Raw genomic sequence first — 20414 nt, forward strand, 5'->3', positions numbered from 1 at the left:
ACGTGTTCGGGTACATTGCACTTGCACCGTTTAAACGGTCATGCAGTCTCTGCATGGTGGTGAGAAAATATGGCTTTGTTTACCGCAGTGCATAGCAACGTGGCTCACAGAAACAGACAGACAGAGTTCAAATAATGTATGCTTTCAGTCGATGGATGCGAAAAACGTTACAACAATTGCGATAATCAGAAAGCGTGGACAAAACAGTTCACTCTTTGTAAACTGTTCACTGCGAGTGCCGTCTGCTCTAATGTCCAGTCATTTACGCCGTCATCACCCGGGTGTTGATAGCGCGCGAGCGCAGGTGAGGCCTGAACAGCACACGTTGTTATCTGTGTTTAAACTAAACTCATTTAAGCCTATGCTGATTTAAACCCTAACAAGAACAAGTCGCGAAAGAGAACTCGCGCGAACGCTGTGAGAAGATTACATGTGTGCGCTCATCCGAAGCGCGCACACTCTTATTTCAGTCAGCGCGCAAATACTGAGTTCACTTTCAAGTCTTGCGCTTCAGCGGACAATCATTCATACAAAAAATTGTCAGAAACATGCCCGATCCTCTTAGCGAGTATCCTAGTTCAAAAATAGTTGGTTATGTCTTAAGACCGAATGTATATTAGTCGAGAAAGACAGCGCATGTGTAACAGTGCGGCCTATACCTGTACTACGATCGTGCATGTCTTAAAGGGATATGTGAACGGCCCCTATTCCTGCTGCCTGATTTTAATGTTAAATTCAAACATTTTTTTCAAATAACAGACAGAAATCACTCAACTGTTAATCTTGAACTGAGATAGGTTTTTGTAACTTCAGTAATGATGTAATCTTTATTTATTTTATTGAACAGTAAAGATAATATGCAAGGAAAATTATTGAAATTTGTTCATGTTTTTTTAATAATATCTTGATTGAACTTTCAGTTTCCATTTTGTTCAAAATATCGTGATACGTATCGTATCGTGAACTCTGTATCGAGATACGTACCGTATCGTGACCTGAGCGTATCGTTACACCCCTACCTGAAATATACCTGATATATAGCAACTGTTCCTGGATCATGAAACTCTAGATGGCGCAGGCTAATGGGTCCTTAACTCAACCTTTTTGCAATCACATCATTCCCTCTAGGGCAGTGGTCACCAACCTTTTTAAGCCCAAGATCCCTGACCTCGACCTTTATGAAAGACAAGATCTACTTGATAGAAAAAGACAGCCCAGATTGTATTTAGTATTTTTTTCGTGGCCAATTTAGATTCTGATTATTTATTTATTTTTACAAGCAAATTGGCCGTTTCGGTACTGGTTCGGATATTTATTATTATTATTATTATTATTATTGATACTCAAAATACAAATGCCACTCAGACTCAGAGGAACCACTGCTTTTTAATTACAATCCAAACAAACGATGATACGGGATGTATCCCTAACAGTTTTGATTGGTTGTCTGAATTACAGCTGAGATTTAACTTTGCAAGATTTACAATCTAAAACCTCATCGACTTTCATCGCTGTGAAATTATATGCTACACAAAAAAGCTTGAACACGGGTAAAACAGCAGGCTGCTGAGACGCAGATTCGCTCTCTGACAGCAGGTGGCGCTTATGGAGCAGCAGTGAAACGTTTCCTCAGTTACCGCTGTGTAAACAATGTTGAAATGCGCTAATAATTAGCGGCTTTTCGGAGGTAAGATGAAAATAAAATGCCGTTGCCATCGCAATCTTTCTGAAGCACAGTGTGAATTCCTTTTAGAGATGCATTCATATAACCCTTCACCCCTAATTCAATATTTATATTTTTCCTATATTTCGAGCATCGTGAACAGTGAGCTGCTCTGCCTGCTACAGACTTTCTCCTCTTCGCGTCCGTCTTCAGCGTCTCTGGCCTCTTGTTAACGGCCGTTTACAGACTCGGACATGATGTGGGCTATTTACATTTATCACTGTCCCAGTAGCTCCCGAAAATAACAGAAAAATAAATACAAAAATACAGTGCAAAGACTGGAGAAATGTAATGTATTTTTGCACTCATATTTCTGTTGTTTTCGCGAGCTACTGGAACAGTGATAAAGATCGACGGGTTGGCGACCACTGCTCTAGGGCATAGCTGATTGGTTCCTGCTGTAGCAGTAGCCAATGAGCTTGCTGCTCAACCTTCAAATACTTGGTCTAGCATTTGTGTCGTAGTTTGCAGCGTGCTTTCAGAAACTCTCCACCTTCCCCAGCTCCACCTGTATAGATCTGCTACAGGTAATTTCATGTGTGGTATATTGTACAACAACAGCATGTCTTTCTCACAGCAGCGTGCCGTGTATGTATTGGCAGTTGCAAGTCCCGTATTTGCTCAGAAGCAGCATAGCAGACCTATTCAGTCAAGACCAAACATAATCAACATTTTCATACCCATTGCCATGCCAAACACTCAGAGTTATCATGACAGAAATATATATATGTAACATCATACAGTGCTAGAGATCCTTCTCTGTGCTGCACGAACGCCTCTCTACTGTGTTTTTCTGGTTTTCATGTGTGCTTTCGGTAACTTTCAGCAACTTTCAGAGATATGAGGGTTTTAGTTGTGTTTCTGTGCACGACTCAAATGCTCTGCTCTCCACCCAGATTAAAAATTTTTAGTTTTTAGTATTAAATTTTTTTTTTACTTTAAAATGCATTACTTAACTTTGACATCCCTAAAAATACATTTTAAAAACAACAACAAAACATTCTCTTAAGGCAGGAACACACCAAGCTGACGGTCGGCCGTCGGGCAGTTTTTTTTCGTCGACCAACTAAGTTTTCTCAGTGTGTTCCGCACCGTCGGCTGAAGTTGGTCCTCGTCGGCTTTTTTCCGGCCGATTCGAAATGTTGAATAGGCGTTGGAGCTCGTCGGTCCGTCGGGCCATCTGATCATTCTGACTGGCTGTTCAGCTACTGCCACCTGCTGGTTCAGAAAGGCATTTCATCTCACGCATGTGCAGAACTGACATGCTACTTGGGCGTCGGCTGTTTAGCGTCGGTTTGGTGTGTCAGGCCAACTTTGGACACAGACGCTGCCGACGTGAGCCAACCCCACAGTCTGCTTTCATCACCGCTAGTTCGTTGGTGTCGGCTTGGTGTGTTCTGGCCTTTTAAAGGGTTAGTTCACCCAAAAATTTAAATAATGTAATTTATTACTCACCCTCATGCCGTTCCACATCTGTAAGACCTTCGTTCATATTCGGAACACAAATTAAGATATTTTTGTTGAAATCCGATGGCTCAGTGAGGTCTGCATAGCCAGCAATGACATTTCCTTTCTCAAGATCCATTAATGTACTAAAAACATATTTAAATCAGTTCATGTGAGTACAGTGGTTCAATATTAATATTATAAAGCAACAAGAATATTTTTTGTGCACCAAAAAAAAAAAAAAAAAAAAAAACACGATTTATATAGTGATGGCCAATTTCAAAACACTGCTTCATGAAGCTTCGGAGCGTTATGAATCTTTTGTGTCGAATCAGCTGTTCGGAGCACCAAATTCACGTGATTTCAGCAGTTTGGCGGTTTGACACGCGATCTGAATCATGATTCGACACAAAAGATTCATAACGCTCTGAAGCTTAATGAAGCAGTGTTTTGAAATCGGCCATCGCTATATCACAAAAAAATATTCTCGTCACTTTATAATATTAAAGGTGCCCTAGAATTAAAAATTGAATTTATATTGGCATAGTTAAATAACAAGAGTTCAGTACATGGAAATGACATACAGTGAGTCTCAAACTCCATTGTTTCCTCCTCCTTGTATAAATCTCATTTGTTTAAAAGACCTCCGAAGAACAGGCGAATCTCAACATAACACCGACTGTTACGTAACAGTCAGGGTGTACGCCCCCAATATTTGCATATGCCAGCCCATGATCGAGGCATTAGACAAGGGCAGAACATCTGGATGTGCACAGCTTGAATCATCAGACTAGGTAAGCAAGCGAGGAAAACAGCGAAAAATGGCAGATGGAGCAATAATAACTGACATGATCCATGATAACATGATATTTTTAGTGATATTTGTGAAATGTCTTTTTAAATGTTTCGTTAGCATGTTGCTAATGTACTGTTAAATGTGGTTAAATTTACCATCGTTTATTACTGTTTTCAAGAGCCGTCGCTATTTTCATTATTAAACACTTTCAGTCTGTATAATTCATAAACACAACTTCATTCTTTATAAATCTCTCCAACAGTGTAGCTTTAGCCGTTAGCCACGGATCACAGCCTCAAATTCAGTTGTGTTCTGTGCACGACTCAAATGCTCTGCAGAGGTATCACGGGTGTGGAACGGCATGAGTGTGCCCACATTATTTTAATTTTTGGGTGAACTAACCCTTTAAATTTTTCACAGACCCTCTAGCTCTCTAGACCCCACTGATCAAAGGCAACTTTTATTTCATTCAAGGTGTTTGTTCTCTGGCCTTGTTGTTTTGCCGTGCTCTCTCTTCCTTTATAACCATCCACGTTCGATGCTCCTGTGTGCAGATACTGCGAGAGCAGACGGAGAGTGCTGCTGCAACACGTACATGAAGGCTATGACAAGGACCTGTGGGAGTACATCGAGGATTGAGGCTACATCTCCACACCACAGACTCTCGGAGAGAAACTCCACCCACTAGAGTGCTGATGCAATGACAAGAGAGCAGCACAGATCTCTGCTGCCTCCTCCCTGGCAAACCGCCCTGCATTGCATAATTTTTTCCAGATTTTTGTTCCATGAAAAGCATAAGAGTAAATTATATTTAAATGAAAAAGTTAGAGAATATTAAAAATAAAAATATTACATGTTCAACAGTATTGTTAGCAGCGTGAAGCGCAAGACTGAGAAATCCAACAAAAAGGCATCTTCCTTTTACTCGCATTGTAAGATCTTGCCCTCAGAAGGCTTTTTCCCTTCTTATCAGTTATGTTTGTGGACGTGTTCCGTTTGACTTTATTTTATATAATCTTTTTGTGTGTGGAAAATGGACTTTGTTTTCAAAATGGCTTTAATTCTGACCATGTCTGGCGAGATCCGTGTTTGGGTTGCTGAATGTGTGTTGGTTGATTGTGAGGAGACGACTTTTTGGCATACAGACCTTAGCAGAATAGGACACAAAAAAAAACCAAAAAAAAAAAAAAAAAAAAAAAAGACGACAAAATCGGTATTTTTCAATTTGTAAATAATGCATATGCATGGAAGTTAAAGAGTAAGAGTGGCATGTGTTTGCATCATTTTTAAAAGATATTTATCTTTACAAATATTAAAAAAAAATGTATATTTGCTGTGTAGATTGAGTGTCTTTCCTATCTTGGATCGCCCCTCTAAAGAGGTTTGGACTTGAGATATGCTTGACGTAAATCGGGAGTCCGTGTGTCTCCCTCCGCTCCTCCCCTTTGCTCCACAGGGACGGAGCAGGGCTATATTCTGCCAAATCGAGCAGATCATGCCAAGGTGGTGCGTTTTCTGCCGACTAGAAGTCTTGTGGGAGCTTCTGGCTTTACATTTGGAGGAAATGGGGGTAGTATAATGTTCGCTGCTTTTTCCAAGAGTCCAAACAGAACAGTGGTTTCCTCTGCTCTGCCTCCTTTGCTGTTATTCCCCTCCTCCTCCTAGGTAGATTTAGGATCGTATGATTTTAAGAGTTATATGAATAATTTCTGAGAGCCAAACTGAGTGACATTCACTCATATAACCTTTTATATTTTTTCTTTTTGTCTCTCTGAAGTTCATTCTTCGTTCCTGACCCCGGCTCGAGGTTCTTTCTCTGTCTGCCCAACATGCACGTAGATGACATTGTACCGATGGGCCTGTTGAGCTGCTTTCTTGACATCTGTTGTCAAGTGTTCTGACTGAGCCATTGACAAACAGGGTTAGGCATTTTCCACATGATCCATTTTTTTTTTGCACACCGCAGAACTAGTAGTCAGAAGCCACTGTTATCTCCACACTGCTTTAATTAATTTAGTGTAAAATAATCACACGTTCGCACCCGGGATGGTTTTCCAAAGGGCCGTTTGAGTCATGATATAGTTTGCAGGGAATATGTGATGTAACCTTCGTACTGTGACGTTGCATTTGTGTACACTTTGTTCATGCAAACATGTACAAATTGTGTGTGTGGACACACCGTGACCATCATTGAAGCACTGAGACCCTCTTTTCAGGGGTACGGGGACAGACACAGGTGGGACGGTGTCATTGTAGATCAAGTTGGCGTATTCAGACAACACCAAAGTCTCAAACTGGTGATTTGTTTTTTTCCCCCCCTTCTCCCTCTCTTTCTGCTGGAAGTGTGATTTCATATATTGGCTTTTCATTCTTTTCATTTCTTTTTTTTTTATATTTCAAATGTCCACCATGAAAAGAAATGTCCTAAAAATGCATTTTTCATTTAAAGTAATATCATTCTTTTGTGTTTGCCTATTAATCATTTTGCTTTGTGTGCTGGGAATGATTGCAGTTTTTCATGTATGTTTTGAGTGCTGAGATGGTCTTCCAGGTATAAACATATATCATTTGACTAATAAATGAGAATTAAGACATTTCATGCAAGAATATTGCAGAATAATAAATGCGAAATAATGTCAAGTATTTTGCAGGCCCCTGTAGTTTCCGTTAAATGGGGTTGGACTGCAAAAACATGGAATGGTTATACTGCCCCTGTATGCAGTGTGTATGTGTGTGTGTGTGTGTGTGTGTGTGTGTGTGTGTGTGTGTGTGTGTGTGTGTAACTGTCTCCTTCCGGCCTGTTTGCTTCTCAGTTACGCCTATTTGATCATGTCTGGTAGTTCATGAGCATCCAAAATTAATATTCAAGGTAACAAAAAGCAGCTACTCTCATTTTGTTGAGACATCCAAAAACTTTTAATACTTTTCTACATGTATCCTTTCTTTATGCGATTAATTTTTTTTTGATTTCTTGTATACATAGTGTACAAATGTGTAAGAAATTAGTTGTTCGTTTTGAAGAAAACAAATATTAAAGTGCAAAATGTTGCAAACATTGCTTTAGTTTGTGTGCTTTTGTGTTTATTTCAAGCTAAGTTTGTTTGGCGTATCTAGGGTTTTTGTTGGCTTGGATTGTTTGCTATTAACACAGGATTTTATGCTTTATATAAAACAGAGTCTTATCCAGAGGACTATACAGTCCACAAATAAAGCTCATAGATGTGACACCACAAGTATGATAGGGAGGGAAGTTTGATTTCAACGTTCACAATGAAAATGTCCACTAGAGGGAGACCAATTTTAACTGATGTTACTCGTCTCGTAAAAACGTGGCCTCCGGAACTGGGTGGATATTGCTCATTGTTCAGGTATGAGATTAAATTATTCATCTGTGCTACATTCTCAACTTTGTGTCGCATGAGAAACACTGTAAACTAGAAACATGAACCACCACACTTGTAGGTTTTAATTTGAAAAACATATCGCACAGTATATTCTACAAAACAAATGGGTTGTAGAAAAAAAATGTCACTGAAATTTCTCTGAGGAGTTTTTTTAAACGGTTTTGTTTGGAGAAATGTTGCTTTGTAAGTTAATCTTTATGGAAACCTGAGTAAAAAAATATATAATCTAACTATGAGATAGTTTAAAATGAAGTCACAATGTGAGAGACACTGCTGTTAGAAAGTTTGAAATTGTTTTTTTTTTTTTTTTTATTCAGCAAGGACGCTTTAAACTGATCGAAAGTGACAATTATTAATGTTACACAATGTTTATATTTAAAAAAATATATACAGTTCAACCATCAAATCCTGAAAAAAAAAAAGTATTACGGTTTCCACAAAAATATTAAAAAGCACAACAGTTTTCATAAGAAATACTTCAGCAGCAAATTAGAATGATTTCTGAAGGATCATGTGACACTGAAGACTGGAGTAATGATGCTGAAAATTCAGCCATTACAGCAATAAATTCTTAATTTACAGTTATTTTCATAATATTACTGTTTTATTGTATTTTTGTATCAGATAAATGCAGCACTGGTGAACATATCTTCAAAAACATTAAACAATATTACTGATCCCTCTCATTTGAATAGCAGTGTATAAAGTTGCAATTACCTTTTTTAAACTCTTAAGGTAGAAATGTTTCCATACACTTTTCAATAAATGTACCATGTAAACATTCACTAAAGAGCCCTTTAAAATGTCACAATGAAATTTCAAATGTCAATTTAAAAAAAAATTAGGCACTTTATAATGAATTGGAACAAGCCAAATAGATTTAATTTTTTAAAAGGTTTAAAAGTCAGATACATAACACATGACAACAGCCGATATAAAAAAATAATTCTGTAAACAGTTACAAATCTTGCTTTACAGCATTCCCATTCATCTCAATCACGTGGAATGCTTAAACGCAGTTACCAGCAGCTGCTGGGAATGTTTGCCAACAACTGAAACATTATTGACACCAGAAACACAAAGAAAAGTTACAATGTAACTTAAAAACATGTCAAGTTTTTGGTTGCAAAAATTAAGTCAATAATCATTTGACTGATTCATTGGTCAGCAATTCAACATATACTCACAGTATAAAATCAATTCAGTTCTCAGGTGCAAAATAAAAACAATAATACCGTCAAGACTTAGTCCTCAACTTTCAACCATCCTTTCTTGTAGTCTACCAGCAGCTCAAGATAGTATTGCCACTCAGGCTCACTATCATACTTGACCTCAAACACAGTTTTCAGTGGGTTGGTATGTGGCTCATGGATGCGCAGCACCACTCCTCTGTACCACACTTCTGTTTTGTCATTTTCCTCATACAAGTGCCATATCCTCTTCCCCACCAGCTCAGGATATCTGTTCTCCATGGCCAGGTGGGCAGACTGCACGGCAGAGCGCAGGACCCATCTGCTCCGGTGCTTGGAACCGTGTTTTTTGGAGAGGTAGGGATGGTTTTGAGAGTACGAACTGAAAGAAAACTCCCTGTCCGCACGGCGTCGTTTGTGCTGGGATGATTTGCGTTTTTTTTTTCTGTAATGGTTACCGTCTGTGTGTCTGAACTCTTCTGGAGCCTCGGAAGAATCTGTGACCTGGTAGTGGGGGATTTTGCCCCCGTGACCCCCATTGAAGAAGACCTTCCTCAGCTTGAGGACCATGTTGGAAGGCCCTTTGGACAAGGCTCGAGCAGATCCTGCTGAGCTGGATCTGCCACTCTGAAAGGACATTGATGATGTGCTTTCGGTCTCTTCATCAGTGCTATCGGAGGAGAGTTCATCAGAGGTCAAAGGTCGTGCCCAGGAGGAGTTCTCAGGCTCTTCCTGGGTTCCATCTTCAATCTTTACCTCCACATGTGGTCCCCTATCATTGCAAGTCACAAGAGACACTTCCCATTCATCTCTCTCTAAGGAACTGACGACGCTCCACCTCGCCGGTTCCTCAGTAAACTCATCCTCTTGTGATGAACTGGTCTCATCTAAAAATGTCCTCTTGGAGGAACTCTTTACTCTCCCTTTCTTTTTCTTTGTCTTCAGGCAATATTTGTCCACACATGTGGTTTCCGGTGTGAGCGGTCTAGAGGACTCCTGGTAGAATCCCTCAGAGCCATTCACAAGGCCGGTCGATTCATCTGAGCTGTCCGTGCTCTCTCTCTTGAAGGTTAAGCTGGTTTCTGCTCCTGTAGAAAGAAAACAAATCAGAATTTAGTATCAGCATTTGTTAAATGACCACTATTACAATTAAAGAATAATTAATTAGTATTATAATAATAATATGTGAACCACCAGACTTAGAATGGGTTAATACTGACTAATATGTTTAACTAAAAGAGACAGTTCACCCCAAAAATTTAAAATGTCATCATACCAAAATGGTTTGTCTAATATACGTTACATTTTATTTAATATACATTCACTTTTTTTGTGTTAAAAATTTACAAAAATTATATAATGAGCGAGTTCATCATGAATCCATTTTCCAAACCATGTTTTTGTCTTATCCTGAATCACTACGGTACACCTATAATAAGTGTTTATACTCAGATTTTAGACTGGTTCGGGTCGCACCACCGCGGAGTAGCACAGCACCCGCGTGATTCGTCATAGACATAAACAGAGAGAAGTAGCTCCGTCTACAATGTTATTCCGCAAGACACGTGCAGTTTTGTTTATCAACCGCTAGAGTGCCAAAAGTTACGGGGCCCAATCATACACCCGGCGCAATGCGACCCCAGGCGCGACAAGTGCTTTTTGCTAGTTTCAGCCCAACACGGTTAGCATTTTCACGTCCAGTGCCACGTTGTTTAAATAGCAAATGTACTTGCGCCCATCTGTTCACCTATGGGCGTGCTGGTCTGAAAACAAGGTGTGTTCAGGCGCATTGTTTTAATGGCACAGAATGTGTTGACGCCCTAAGTGCACCTGCTCCATACGCTTCAGACTATGCGCTTAGATCGTTAAAATAGGGCCCACAGACTGCAGTTTTAAATAAATATATAATTATGTTTAAATATTCCAAGAATATGTTATATAAGAATATGTTCCATAGAAGTAAAAAAAATCATACATGTTTAGAAAAACATAAAGCCAAGTAAACAATCACAGAATTTTTTATTTTTGGGTGAACTATCCCTTTTGGATTTGTTTGCATTTTCAAAGATTGCATGATAAATTATCATTTATTCAGCTTTACGAATATTCAAGAAAAATCACCCAAAACGCAAGGTGCAGTTAACTGTGGAAGCTTGTTTCAGCCACTAAAAAATAAAAAAATAAAAAGTTAATTGCAATTTTTTATATCACAATTCTGACTTTATATTATGCTATTATGACTTTATAAGAAAAAAAAGTCAGAATTGTGAGATAAAATGTCTCAATTACCTTTTTTATTTTTTATTTCATGGCAGAAACAAGCTTCCATAGATAACACATATAAACAGTAGTTCCCTTCTCTCTAAAAAAAAAAAAAAAAAAAAAAAAAAAAAAGGCCAAGCAAATTGACAGAGCATATGCAAGCACAAGGCAAGAATTCCAGTGAATTTTAAATATACTATGGCTTCAGGCCACTTTTATGGATCTTTATGGTGAATTTTCTGGAACTCAACAGCCAGGAGAATATCTTTTTTGTTCCATAAGGCAAAAAAAAAAAAAAAATCATACAGTTTTGGGATGACATGAGGGTGAGTAAATGATGAAAAAAAATTCGATTTTTTGGGAGGGAGGGGGCAAACTAATATTTTGTGCTAAAGGGCAATCACACAGGACGCGCTCTTGGATTTTGTCTGAAATGTTGGTGTAAATGAGTCAGACTGAACTGAGATTTCTTGCATTCTTGAGGCAACACCTCAGCAGGAGCATCAATAAAATGTAATTGAATAGGTTACTATTAATAGAAGCAATATTACCCAATCATGGCAATAAGAACAATAAGGTGATAGAGAAATTTGAAAAGGTGTCAGAAATGATTAAAGGCTAAAAGTGATAGAACACTGCAGAAAAAGATGGAAACAAAGAAAAAGAAAAAATAATGATGATCTCTTAAAGAACACTGCAGAAAAAGATGGAAACAAAGAAAAAGAAAAAATAATGATGATCTCTTAACCCTGTTAGGGTCTGGGGCAACCCGAAATGAACTTTGCTGAACTTGATGACTTTGTCAGCACTTGCTAGCTCTACAAACAAAAAAATAAATGGGAATGATATCTAGTTGTATGTTAGTGTGACAAAAAAGTCACATTCAGGATGTTCAGGGTCTCCCCAGATCCCACACTGGAAATGAAGTGGCAACACTATAAAACATCCACAATGTGGAACGCTCATGCTCACACCCTTCATGGCTCAACAGAATAAAAGAAATCAATGGGACACTATAAAAAATTGCTTTTCTTTCAGTTACATAATTTGTCAAAAAATGGACTACTGAAGCTTTAACAATTTAAGCTGAATTTGAACTAAAATGTACAAAATTAAAAAACATCTGAATGCTGTAACTGATAACAGACAGCTGTCAACCCCTGGGGTTCTGTAATGGCACTGCAGGTGAGAAATGTTACATCAGTGAGTATGGAAACCCCTTCCATCCCCCACCCGCCTTAGCATACATCCAAAAGCATATTAACTTCCTTCCCTGAAGTGCATGCACCTGAAACTGAAAGATATCCTAAAGCATATCACTGTTCCGTTCCAAACTATATCTGATCAGAAAACACCTGCAACAAAACTGCACCAATAAGAAACTGTGACTGTATGAGCAATTCAAAGATTTACAAAATGCTCTCAACAACTGTCAGAAAGATCTATTTGTGATTGAAAAGGTTGTTTTGGGGGGGACAAAGTAAAAAGAAGGTACCTGGGCATTTTTTGGACACCATCTGTAGCAGTGGAATCTGCAAGAACAAATGTGTATCAAATCAAAAAAAAGTATGACAAAAGTATGATTAAAAAGTAAATCATAAAGCATGAACAATAAAGGTATGTGCCATGAATGGCTGATCTTATATAAAAAGTAATTAAAATAAATGTACAATATCAAAATAATTCAAATAACTGACCTTCCAAAATCAAATAGGTTTTTATATTAAAAATATAAAATATATAACCATTTAACATTTTAAAGACTTGATCTAGGACTAAGCCTTAATATTAGGGATTATGTAATATTAATAAATACCTCCTATCTAAAGAGTAAGAATTCAGCCAGAATGTGTAATATTTTAAACTAACATCCAAGAGACAGAACAGTTTGATAGTTCTGCTTACTTAAAATGTGGAACTGAAATTTAATATTACTAAAATTAAAAAAAAAAAAAAAAAAAAAAACGTTTCCGTATTCACAGCCCTTCTGTGTACTGTGAAATTTAACCCTAAAATAAAATGTCTTAATTTCTTGTGACAGCTTAAAAAAAAAAAAAAAAAAAAAAAAAAAAACTAGAACAGAACTAAAAAAAATGGAAGCTTTTAAAGGAATAAGCCACAGTATGTTTCAGGCAATGAAGATACCATCATTACCATAGTGCCAGATCCAAAAATGAACAATGATTTAATTAATAAAATTTTATTAAATACCAATATTAAAATTCTGACTGATACTACATAATGTTTCATGGTTGATATTAAAATTCTGTACCATTTTGTTTAAATCAATCAATATATATATATATATATATATTTTTTTTTTTTTTTATAGTGCCTTGCAAAAGTATTTGTACCCCTTAATTTTTTCACATTTTGTTTCTGCCTTATGTTAAACTTTTTGATTTTTAATGATTTTTTTTTCCCTTCACATCAATCTACTACACTATACACCACAATGACAAAGCAAAAAACTGATTTGACAACTTTGCAAATGTATTAAAAAAGGAAAATAAGTGAAATAAGTGCATTGCATAAGTATTTGTACCCTTAACTCAGTACTTGGTTGAAGAACCTTTACAGCCTCAAGTCTTTTTGGGTGATGCGACACATCTGCATTTGGTGATTTTCTGCCATTCTTCTCCTCAGATCCTCTCAAGCTCTGTTAGGTAGGATGGGGACCATCGGTAGACAGCCATTTTCAGGTTTCTCCATAGATGTTGGGACTGGGTTCAACCTCAGGGTGGCTGGGCCACTCAAGGACATTCACAGAGTAGCCTTAGCTGTGTGTTTAGGGACATTGTCCCGTTGGAAGGTGAACCTTCTGCCCTGTCCGAGGTTCTGAATGCTCTGGACTAGGTTTTCATTAAGGCTATCTCTATATTTTGTAGAGCTGAGCTTTCCTTCTGCCCTGACAATTCCCTGCTGCTGAAAAACACACCTACAGCATGATGCTGCCACCACCAAACTTTACTGCAGGGATGGTAATGTGCAGGTCATGAACAGAGCCTGGTTACCCTCATACATGATGCTGGAAACTGAGGTTGTTCAGACCAGAGAATTTTGTTTCTCACAGTCCGATAAGAGTTCTTTAGGTGTTTTTTTTTTTTTTTTGCAAATTCCAAGGGGGTTTCATGTGTCTTCACTGAGGAGAGGACTTGAGTCTGGCCAATCTGCCATAAAGCCCAGGTAAAGTGGGTAAAAAGTGGGATAAAGTATTTTGCAGTGATGTTCTTCTTGACTTTTTGGTAACCACTCTAACCAAGGCGCTTCTCCATTAATTGCTCAGTGTGCCAAGGAGGCCAGCTCTTGGAAGAATTTCCTCAAAAGCATCGTAGGCCTAAGTGGATTGTAGGACCATTGCTACCAATGGTCTCAATGATCAACTTAGCTCACAATATTTTTGAGAAACGCAGCCCTGGTTGTCAAACTTTATTAAGGATTATGGAGGCTTTATGCTTCTGTGAACCTTCAATGCAGCAGAATTTTTTGTAGTCTTCCCCAGATCCGTCTCGTCACAATCCTGTCTCTGAGCTCTACATGCAGTTCTTTTGACTCTAGCTTTGGTTTTTGCTTTTATTGAGAGGTGTGTGTGCCTTTCCAAATCATACCCATTCAATTGCATTTGCCACAGGTTAACACCACTCGAAGAGTAGTAACATCTACAAATGAAATTTGAATGCTCCTGAGCTAAATTTCAAATGTCCCAGAAAAGGGTATGAAAATTTATGCAATGTAATTATTTCAGTTTTTTATTTTTAATAAATAAAGTTGTCACCAATTAGTTATTTTGTTTTGTTATTATGGTGTATGAAGTGTAGATTGATGTAAAAAAAAAAAAAAAAAAAAATAGAAAAAGGAAAAGGAAAAAAAAAATAATAATTTAAATAGTAATTTAAAGTAGTTTAACATTGGGCATCAACATAAAAAAAAGTTAAAAAAAGAAAGGGTATGAAAACTTTTGCAAGGCACTGTGTGTGTGTGTTATATATATATATATATATATATATATATATATATATATATATATATATATATATATATATATATATATGTGTGTGTGTGTACACACACTAAAAGCTAAAATCAATAAATCATTTTAAATGATGCTACAGAAAAATTAGCACCACAACAGTATAATGCAAAGTATAAAACATTAATTTTGATATTTAATAAAATTGCATTTAATTATATTTAAAATTTACATTTATTAAATTTGAATGATCAACGTTCATTCAACTTGAGCATTAACAAAGATAATCCAAATGTAAAAACAGAGAAAATTGAGCATGTACAATAGGGAAAATGTGCATGCATAATTGAATATCTAATATCAACTGAAATAATTTTTAATATCGCTGTTAATTGACACAGTACCAGTATCTTGTGCATTCCTAAGTTTTATAAATCAAAAATTCTCACACTGCAGTTCAACATTTATTGGGACGTCTTATGCTATTAATAGTGGTCAACCATCCAGCACTCACCAAGGAACTTGCAGACGTTGGCATGGTAGAGAAGGTTGAGGACATCAGGGTATATATCTGGCAGATGTTTAAGGGACAGAAGTCTCCGGAGTTTCGAAGAGAAAGCCTTTCTGTGGAGTTGAGTCAGCTGCCTCTCCTCTGAGAGGGTGGTGGGCCTGAGCTCCAACCGATGCTCTTGCAGGACCTGGTCTATGAATGTGCCTTGGACCTGAGGAAACAGCACCTCTTTGACCACCAACATGGGAATGAACACCGCACCAGCCCTCATGACATGAGGAAAGGGACATTCGCAGCTTTCGACGTACTTTTGAAGCTGACAGACCACCTTTTTAAGAGACACCTCCATTTCCTCACCTTTCAGCCATACTTCCCTCATTTTCAACCCCAAGAGACAAGACACTTTCTGAGCTTTGCCTGACTCTTGAAGGTCCAATTGGCATAACCAGTCCCTGAGCTCCTGACATGGCGTTTGAGTAACACAGCAGTATATGAGTCTACAGAGGGACTGGTGAAGCTCCATAAACTCATGACGGGCTTGTTTGCTGCTGCTCATAATTGGCTTGTCTTCCACTGGAGACTGAGGAACCTCAACAGGTTGTGTTGCTGTTGGAGCTTTTAGGAGTGCAGGGATGATTATCTTAAAATTTGACAATTTAAGGCAATGAGGTGGAATTTTAGTGAGAGAAAATTTAGTCGACTGAGGCGGCACTGGAGGTGTTGAGGACAATGTAGGAAATGAAATGGACTCCACATCATCTTTCACAGCATTCTCAGTCTTGCATGTGGCTGAAGATTTAAACTTTTCTCCAAAGGGTGGATTGCTTTCTTCTTCAAAGTCATTTTTTACTACAAAATGACAAGGAAGAGAGCCAGACATACTTGTGTCTGACTCCCTTTGCTCTTCCTTGGCCACAGAATCATGTGCCTGATGATTCATCTCCTCAGTAATGCTCACTTTCATTTCCGACTGATAAGCTACGTCATCTGGATCCAGTTTTTCTTTTTTGATCTTTACAGTATCTGGTATTTCAACTGGACCATCACTGTTAGCTGGAGACATTTGGTCTTCTTGTTTCAACCTGAGGTCACCTTCACCTGAATTTGGTTCTAGATTACAGTTTTCAATTTCTGGCTCTTGTTTAAGCTGTGTTGCCTCTGGCTGTGGCTTTGGACTTTTTGAATCTCCTAGTGAAGTCAACATGCCTGTAGCTTCGAAATAGACTTTATATGGAGCCAAGCTAAAAACTTTATTAATAACTGGCATTGGTGGGGAGGACGGTGACTGAGGCTCATCATCTGACAACTCATGGGTTGAGTCAATCTTTTGCTTTTTACTGGCCATGTCCATTTCAAGTTTCTCTCTGTGCCTTTTAGCTAATAGATCTTTGTCAGGTGGATCTGAAACATGATGCCTGTTCTTAAATACCTCTTCAGAGGACTTCATGGGAAATTCTTTGGAGCTGCCAACAAGAAACCCAGTTTCAGACATCTCTGAGTGTTCAAGGGTAGTGGTGTTACTGAGACGTCTGTAGTGGGCTGGAGTAGGATGGAAAGCCCCAGAAGTTCCAGACTGTCTATAAAGCTCCCGAGGGGAGTCGGGTGTCTGAACCCTTCGTATAGAAAAATCAAGTGGTCGCTCTGACTGATGCACTGGGAGAGGGGGATGTGGCTGCTCATGCATGGGTGCTTGGTTACTATTTAAATGCACCCCATAAGGATGATAAGTAGGATATTTTGAGAGTAACGGATGGTGTGGGGAGGCAACAGAGCAGGATGGTGACATCAGGTCAGATCGAGGGGAATATAACTGATCCATATGATGATGTTGACCGTGCTCGCCTGTAATAACATTGGGATCGGTGCGGTAAGCCTCAGGGTGACTCTGAGGGTAATAGACATTGGAGCATGGAGGCATCGACGTGTATTTAGATAAGTGAGGATGGTTCTGATATACCTTTGAAGGAACTCCACGGTGTGCCATAGTCCTTGGGTCATAAGCATAGTGAAGACCAGTGTGCATCTGTGGACGAATTGGGGCACGCTGGCAGTACTCTGGTGTGGCACCAATAAATGACGCACAGTGTTGTAAGTATAGCTTGGTTCCATTAAAGCATGGGACCTCCTGGGCCCATTTGAGCCAATACCATGGAAGCCCTCTGTCTTTCCATCCTTTATAGCCTCCACACCATGTTCAAACTGCAAAACCCTCTGTTGCGTCAATGCCTCCTGGCCCTTTTTATGCAGGTAAGCAAGACGGCTGAAATGAGCAGCCCATTCGTCATCATATATGCGAGGGGACATCCTATGAGGCCCATGTTCCATGCCATAGTTATGCCCTGCGGTGCATCCACGCTCAGTGCAGCAGGGGCTATGACCGTATACTGGTTTTGGAATAGCCAGCCCAACACAGCTTTCTGCATTTGACCCTCCAATGTGACCCTTGGGAACTGCCACTGGTGAGATGACCCCAGCTGCTCTGGGACTGTGCTGTCTGGGACTGCTGGCATAATAGGCCAATCTTTGCTTCGCAACCAACTCTTGCGGTACAGCACAGCGGCCACCACCGGCATCCACAGGGAAAGACGCTTTATCAGGCCTGTAAACGGCTGGAATTGTAATTGACCCCTGGGTGGCCGATGAATGAATCCCTGGGCTCGGCCCATTTCTCACACAGGTTTTTGAAGGGCCCCATGGAGAAGGAAAGTCAAGAGTGTCTTGTCCACTAAGAGAGTAAGGGAAATAAGCCCTGCTGATTGGTAGAGCTTTGTCATGGGAATAGTTTGGTAGGCTGTCAGCTTTAGGGAGCCCCACGGGGACTACGGTGCCCACAGCACCTTCCATATTACTTTGAACTCGAGGGTCGATGCAGCTTCGTCCCTGCTTACTGCTCATTTTGGATTCCCAGGCTCTGGCTTGACCCAGCTAAATCATATCTATACAAGAAAACAAGAAGGAAAAAACATTTTTGAGTTTATATGTTAAATTAGCTGTATCAATGCTGTACAATCATTGAAATAAGTACCCAGTACTATAAGTAATAAGCTATTTATTTAAACAGTCACCCAGCTTCACCTCTGTGGTTTATTTATCTACTCAGCAGTACCTTCCTTTCTGTGGTTTTGTCAAAACACAGTCTCCTGACTGTACAGTTCTTTATTCTATTTTGACAAATGTCACGTGACAGGTTCCTCCAAACATTAGGAAGAAATGTTTAAGCGGTAACCACAACAAGAAAAAAAACAGGCAATTTTCTGCATCACAACAGGGGGTACATCCTACTTCCTTTGCGTGCAAGAGCATCTTGCACTTTGGCAAAATATATCAAAGTTAATTATGAGTGAATATGCACATGTTCCAACTGTCACATGCTTTTTAAGTTGTTAGGACAGAGGAAAAGATTTATTTATATCCAACTTAGGATATATGTCTGTATACACACACATTTTAATCATTTTTAATTACTCTTACTGTACTTTTACTATTAATAATATGGTTTTGTATCTCATAAATGAAAAAAAAAAATAATAGAATTATGCATTTTGACATTTCATACTCATACATATTTCATATTCTGATACATATTGTCTTTACATAACTTTTAAAACTACTATTTATAAAACACAATAGCTACCATCTGAAAGGTGTTCACATAGAGGGGAGATGCACTCATTCCCTCCAGTGATGTTCCCTAATGAGCAAAGAGAGCATAATGATGCTCACAGGAGAGTAACACTAGGCTTGTCAGTGGCAGTGAAGGGGGATTTAAGTGGTTTATCAGTGGTGGAGACAGTCAGTCCCAAGGTGAGGCCACCCAGAGGTTTCAAAGTGATGAAACAACCCCCAACATCTTTCAGCATACTGTGGCTGTGTGTCAAAACCTAGTGAGCTGCCTTCGTAGTCTGCACTTGTGAGGAACATAGGCGCGTGCAACATTAAGACGCGGCCATAATGTCCAAATATGCTGCATGTGCCTATAATGCCAAAGTAACAGAAGAATTGAAAAAGTATGTGGAGAACTGAAACTTCTAAACAGTTACCAAATGTTATATATATATATATATATATATATATATATATATATATATATATATATATATGTATACATTTAAATTATACTGGGTAACGTACACATTATTGCACACTGACTCTATTGTGTGGGAGAGGTGAACATGCAAATTCATATATGCAAATCCGCGTTTAGAAAATACATAATTTGGGTGTTTTGGTGAACTTCCGTCAACATTTACCTGAACTAAATACTTGTATTTGACACTTCAATAAACTGTTCTGAAACGAAAGCAACAAAACCTCCCGAGCCTGCGATATGTGAACAATTCATCGTACATTTAAATAAACTATATAAATACTATGTTTTAACATACTACACCTTTTTTACTTCGGATAATTGTGATAGTGTTGACCATCGCCATAAGCTGAAAAGCGGTCTCATAGTCCAATGACAAACTTTAAACCCGTCCCAAGTACAGTTGTCAACGTTCATCTGTGTATTGATAATGTTCGTAAAACTTCGTCAATCTTCGCCAGCAAGTTCACGTTGTAATCATACCTAAAACAACTTTTGTTTATACAGCAACACTCACCTCGTGCACTGACATTCCTTTCCGTCCGCGACCAATCCATGACAACTGAAACACCCCAAAGTAAAACCCCAACGACTTGGGAGCGGATGAAGTATTGTACAGGAAAGCAGAGAAGCATGCTTTAACGTCGCTGCTTATTTCGCGAAAGGTTATTTCGCATTACCAGTCGAAGTATGTCGGTGGCAGCACGTTTAGCCAATCGAGCAGTGACATTAAAAAAAGAGGGCGGGGCTTCAACGCACAGGCGGCAGCAGTTAAATCATGTGTGAGAGTGGCAGTTCAGCCTGGTTACAGGAACATGGAACATGTCATCTTAAAAGAGCAACGTTTTAACCCATTGCTGACCATTTTTATATTTAGTATAAGCACAGGTCAAGCTTAATAGTAATAAAATGTTAAATAAATTAGATTTTGCTTTGGTTGCAGTAAAAAAGGGGCATAGTTTTAGACAACATAAATAGACTGTTACTGTCCAAACGCCATTTTTGCATCAAATTCTTATTTAAAT

The 20414-nt window shown here is 38.7% G+C and overlaps 2 protein-coding genes across 4 annotated transcripts in view; one reads left to right on the forward strand and one right to left on the reverse strand.

Annotated features, from left to right (window-relative positions):
* The window catches only part of arih1 (ariadne ubiquitin-conjugating enzyme E2 binding protein homolog 1 (Drosophila)), a 19641-nt gene extending 14363 nt beyond the window's left edge, over positions 1–5278 (forward strand). For both annotated transcript variants that reach the window (XM_048168638.1, XM_048168639.1), the window contains exon 14: positions 4520–5278. In XM_048168638.1, the coding sequence (XP_048024595.1) occupies positions 4520–4604 (85 nt within the window). In that variant the 3' untranslated portion in view covers positions 4605–5278. The remainder of the gene's footprint in view (positions 1–4519) is intronic.
* Positions 5279–7954: 2676 nt separating this feature from the next.
* lg19h15orf39 (linkage group 19 C15orf39 homolog) lies at positions 7955–20139 on the reverse strand. 2 transcript variants are annotated; one of them, XM_048168635.1, is made up of 3 exons: positions 19907–20139; positions 15306–18238; positions 7955–9647 (listed from the first exon to the last, which is right to left on the reverse strand). In XM_048168635.1, exons 2-3 carry the CDS (start codon positions 17323–17325, stop codon positions 8614–8616), a joined length of 3054 nt encoding a protein of 1017 aa, XP_048024592.1. In that variant the 5' UTR covers positions 17326–18238; positions 19907–20139; the 3' UTR covers positions 7955–8613. The 2 variants fall into 2 exon arrangements, with proteins under 2 accessions (XP_048024592.1, XP_048024593.1); XM_048168636.1 differs by lacking the exon at positions 19907–20139 and adding an exon at positions 19693–19837.
* Positions 20140–20414: the final 275 nt, after the last annotated feature.

Source organism: Megalobrama amblycephala, linkage group LG19, assembly GCF_018812025.1.
Source record: "Megalobrama amblycephala isolate DHTTF-2021 linkage group LG19, ASM1881202v1, whole genome shotgun sequence".
Taxonomy (NCBI): Eukaryota; Metazoa; Chordata; class Actinopteri; order Cypriniformes; family Xenocyprididae; genus Megalobrama; species Megalobrama amblycephala.

What these genes read in the sequence shown, in the direction of transcription:
- lg19h15orf39 (XM_048168635.1), bottom strand. Translation starts at nt 17,325, where the DNA reads ATGCACACTGGTCTTCACTATGCTTATGACCCAAGGACTATGGCACAC. An exon ending in CAACGTCTGCAAGTTCCTTG is followed by an intron (nt 9,648 to 15,305) that starts GTGAGTGCTGGA and finishes TTCTTTCTACAG; the next exon opens with GAGCAGAAACCAGCTTAACC.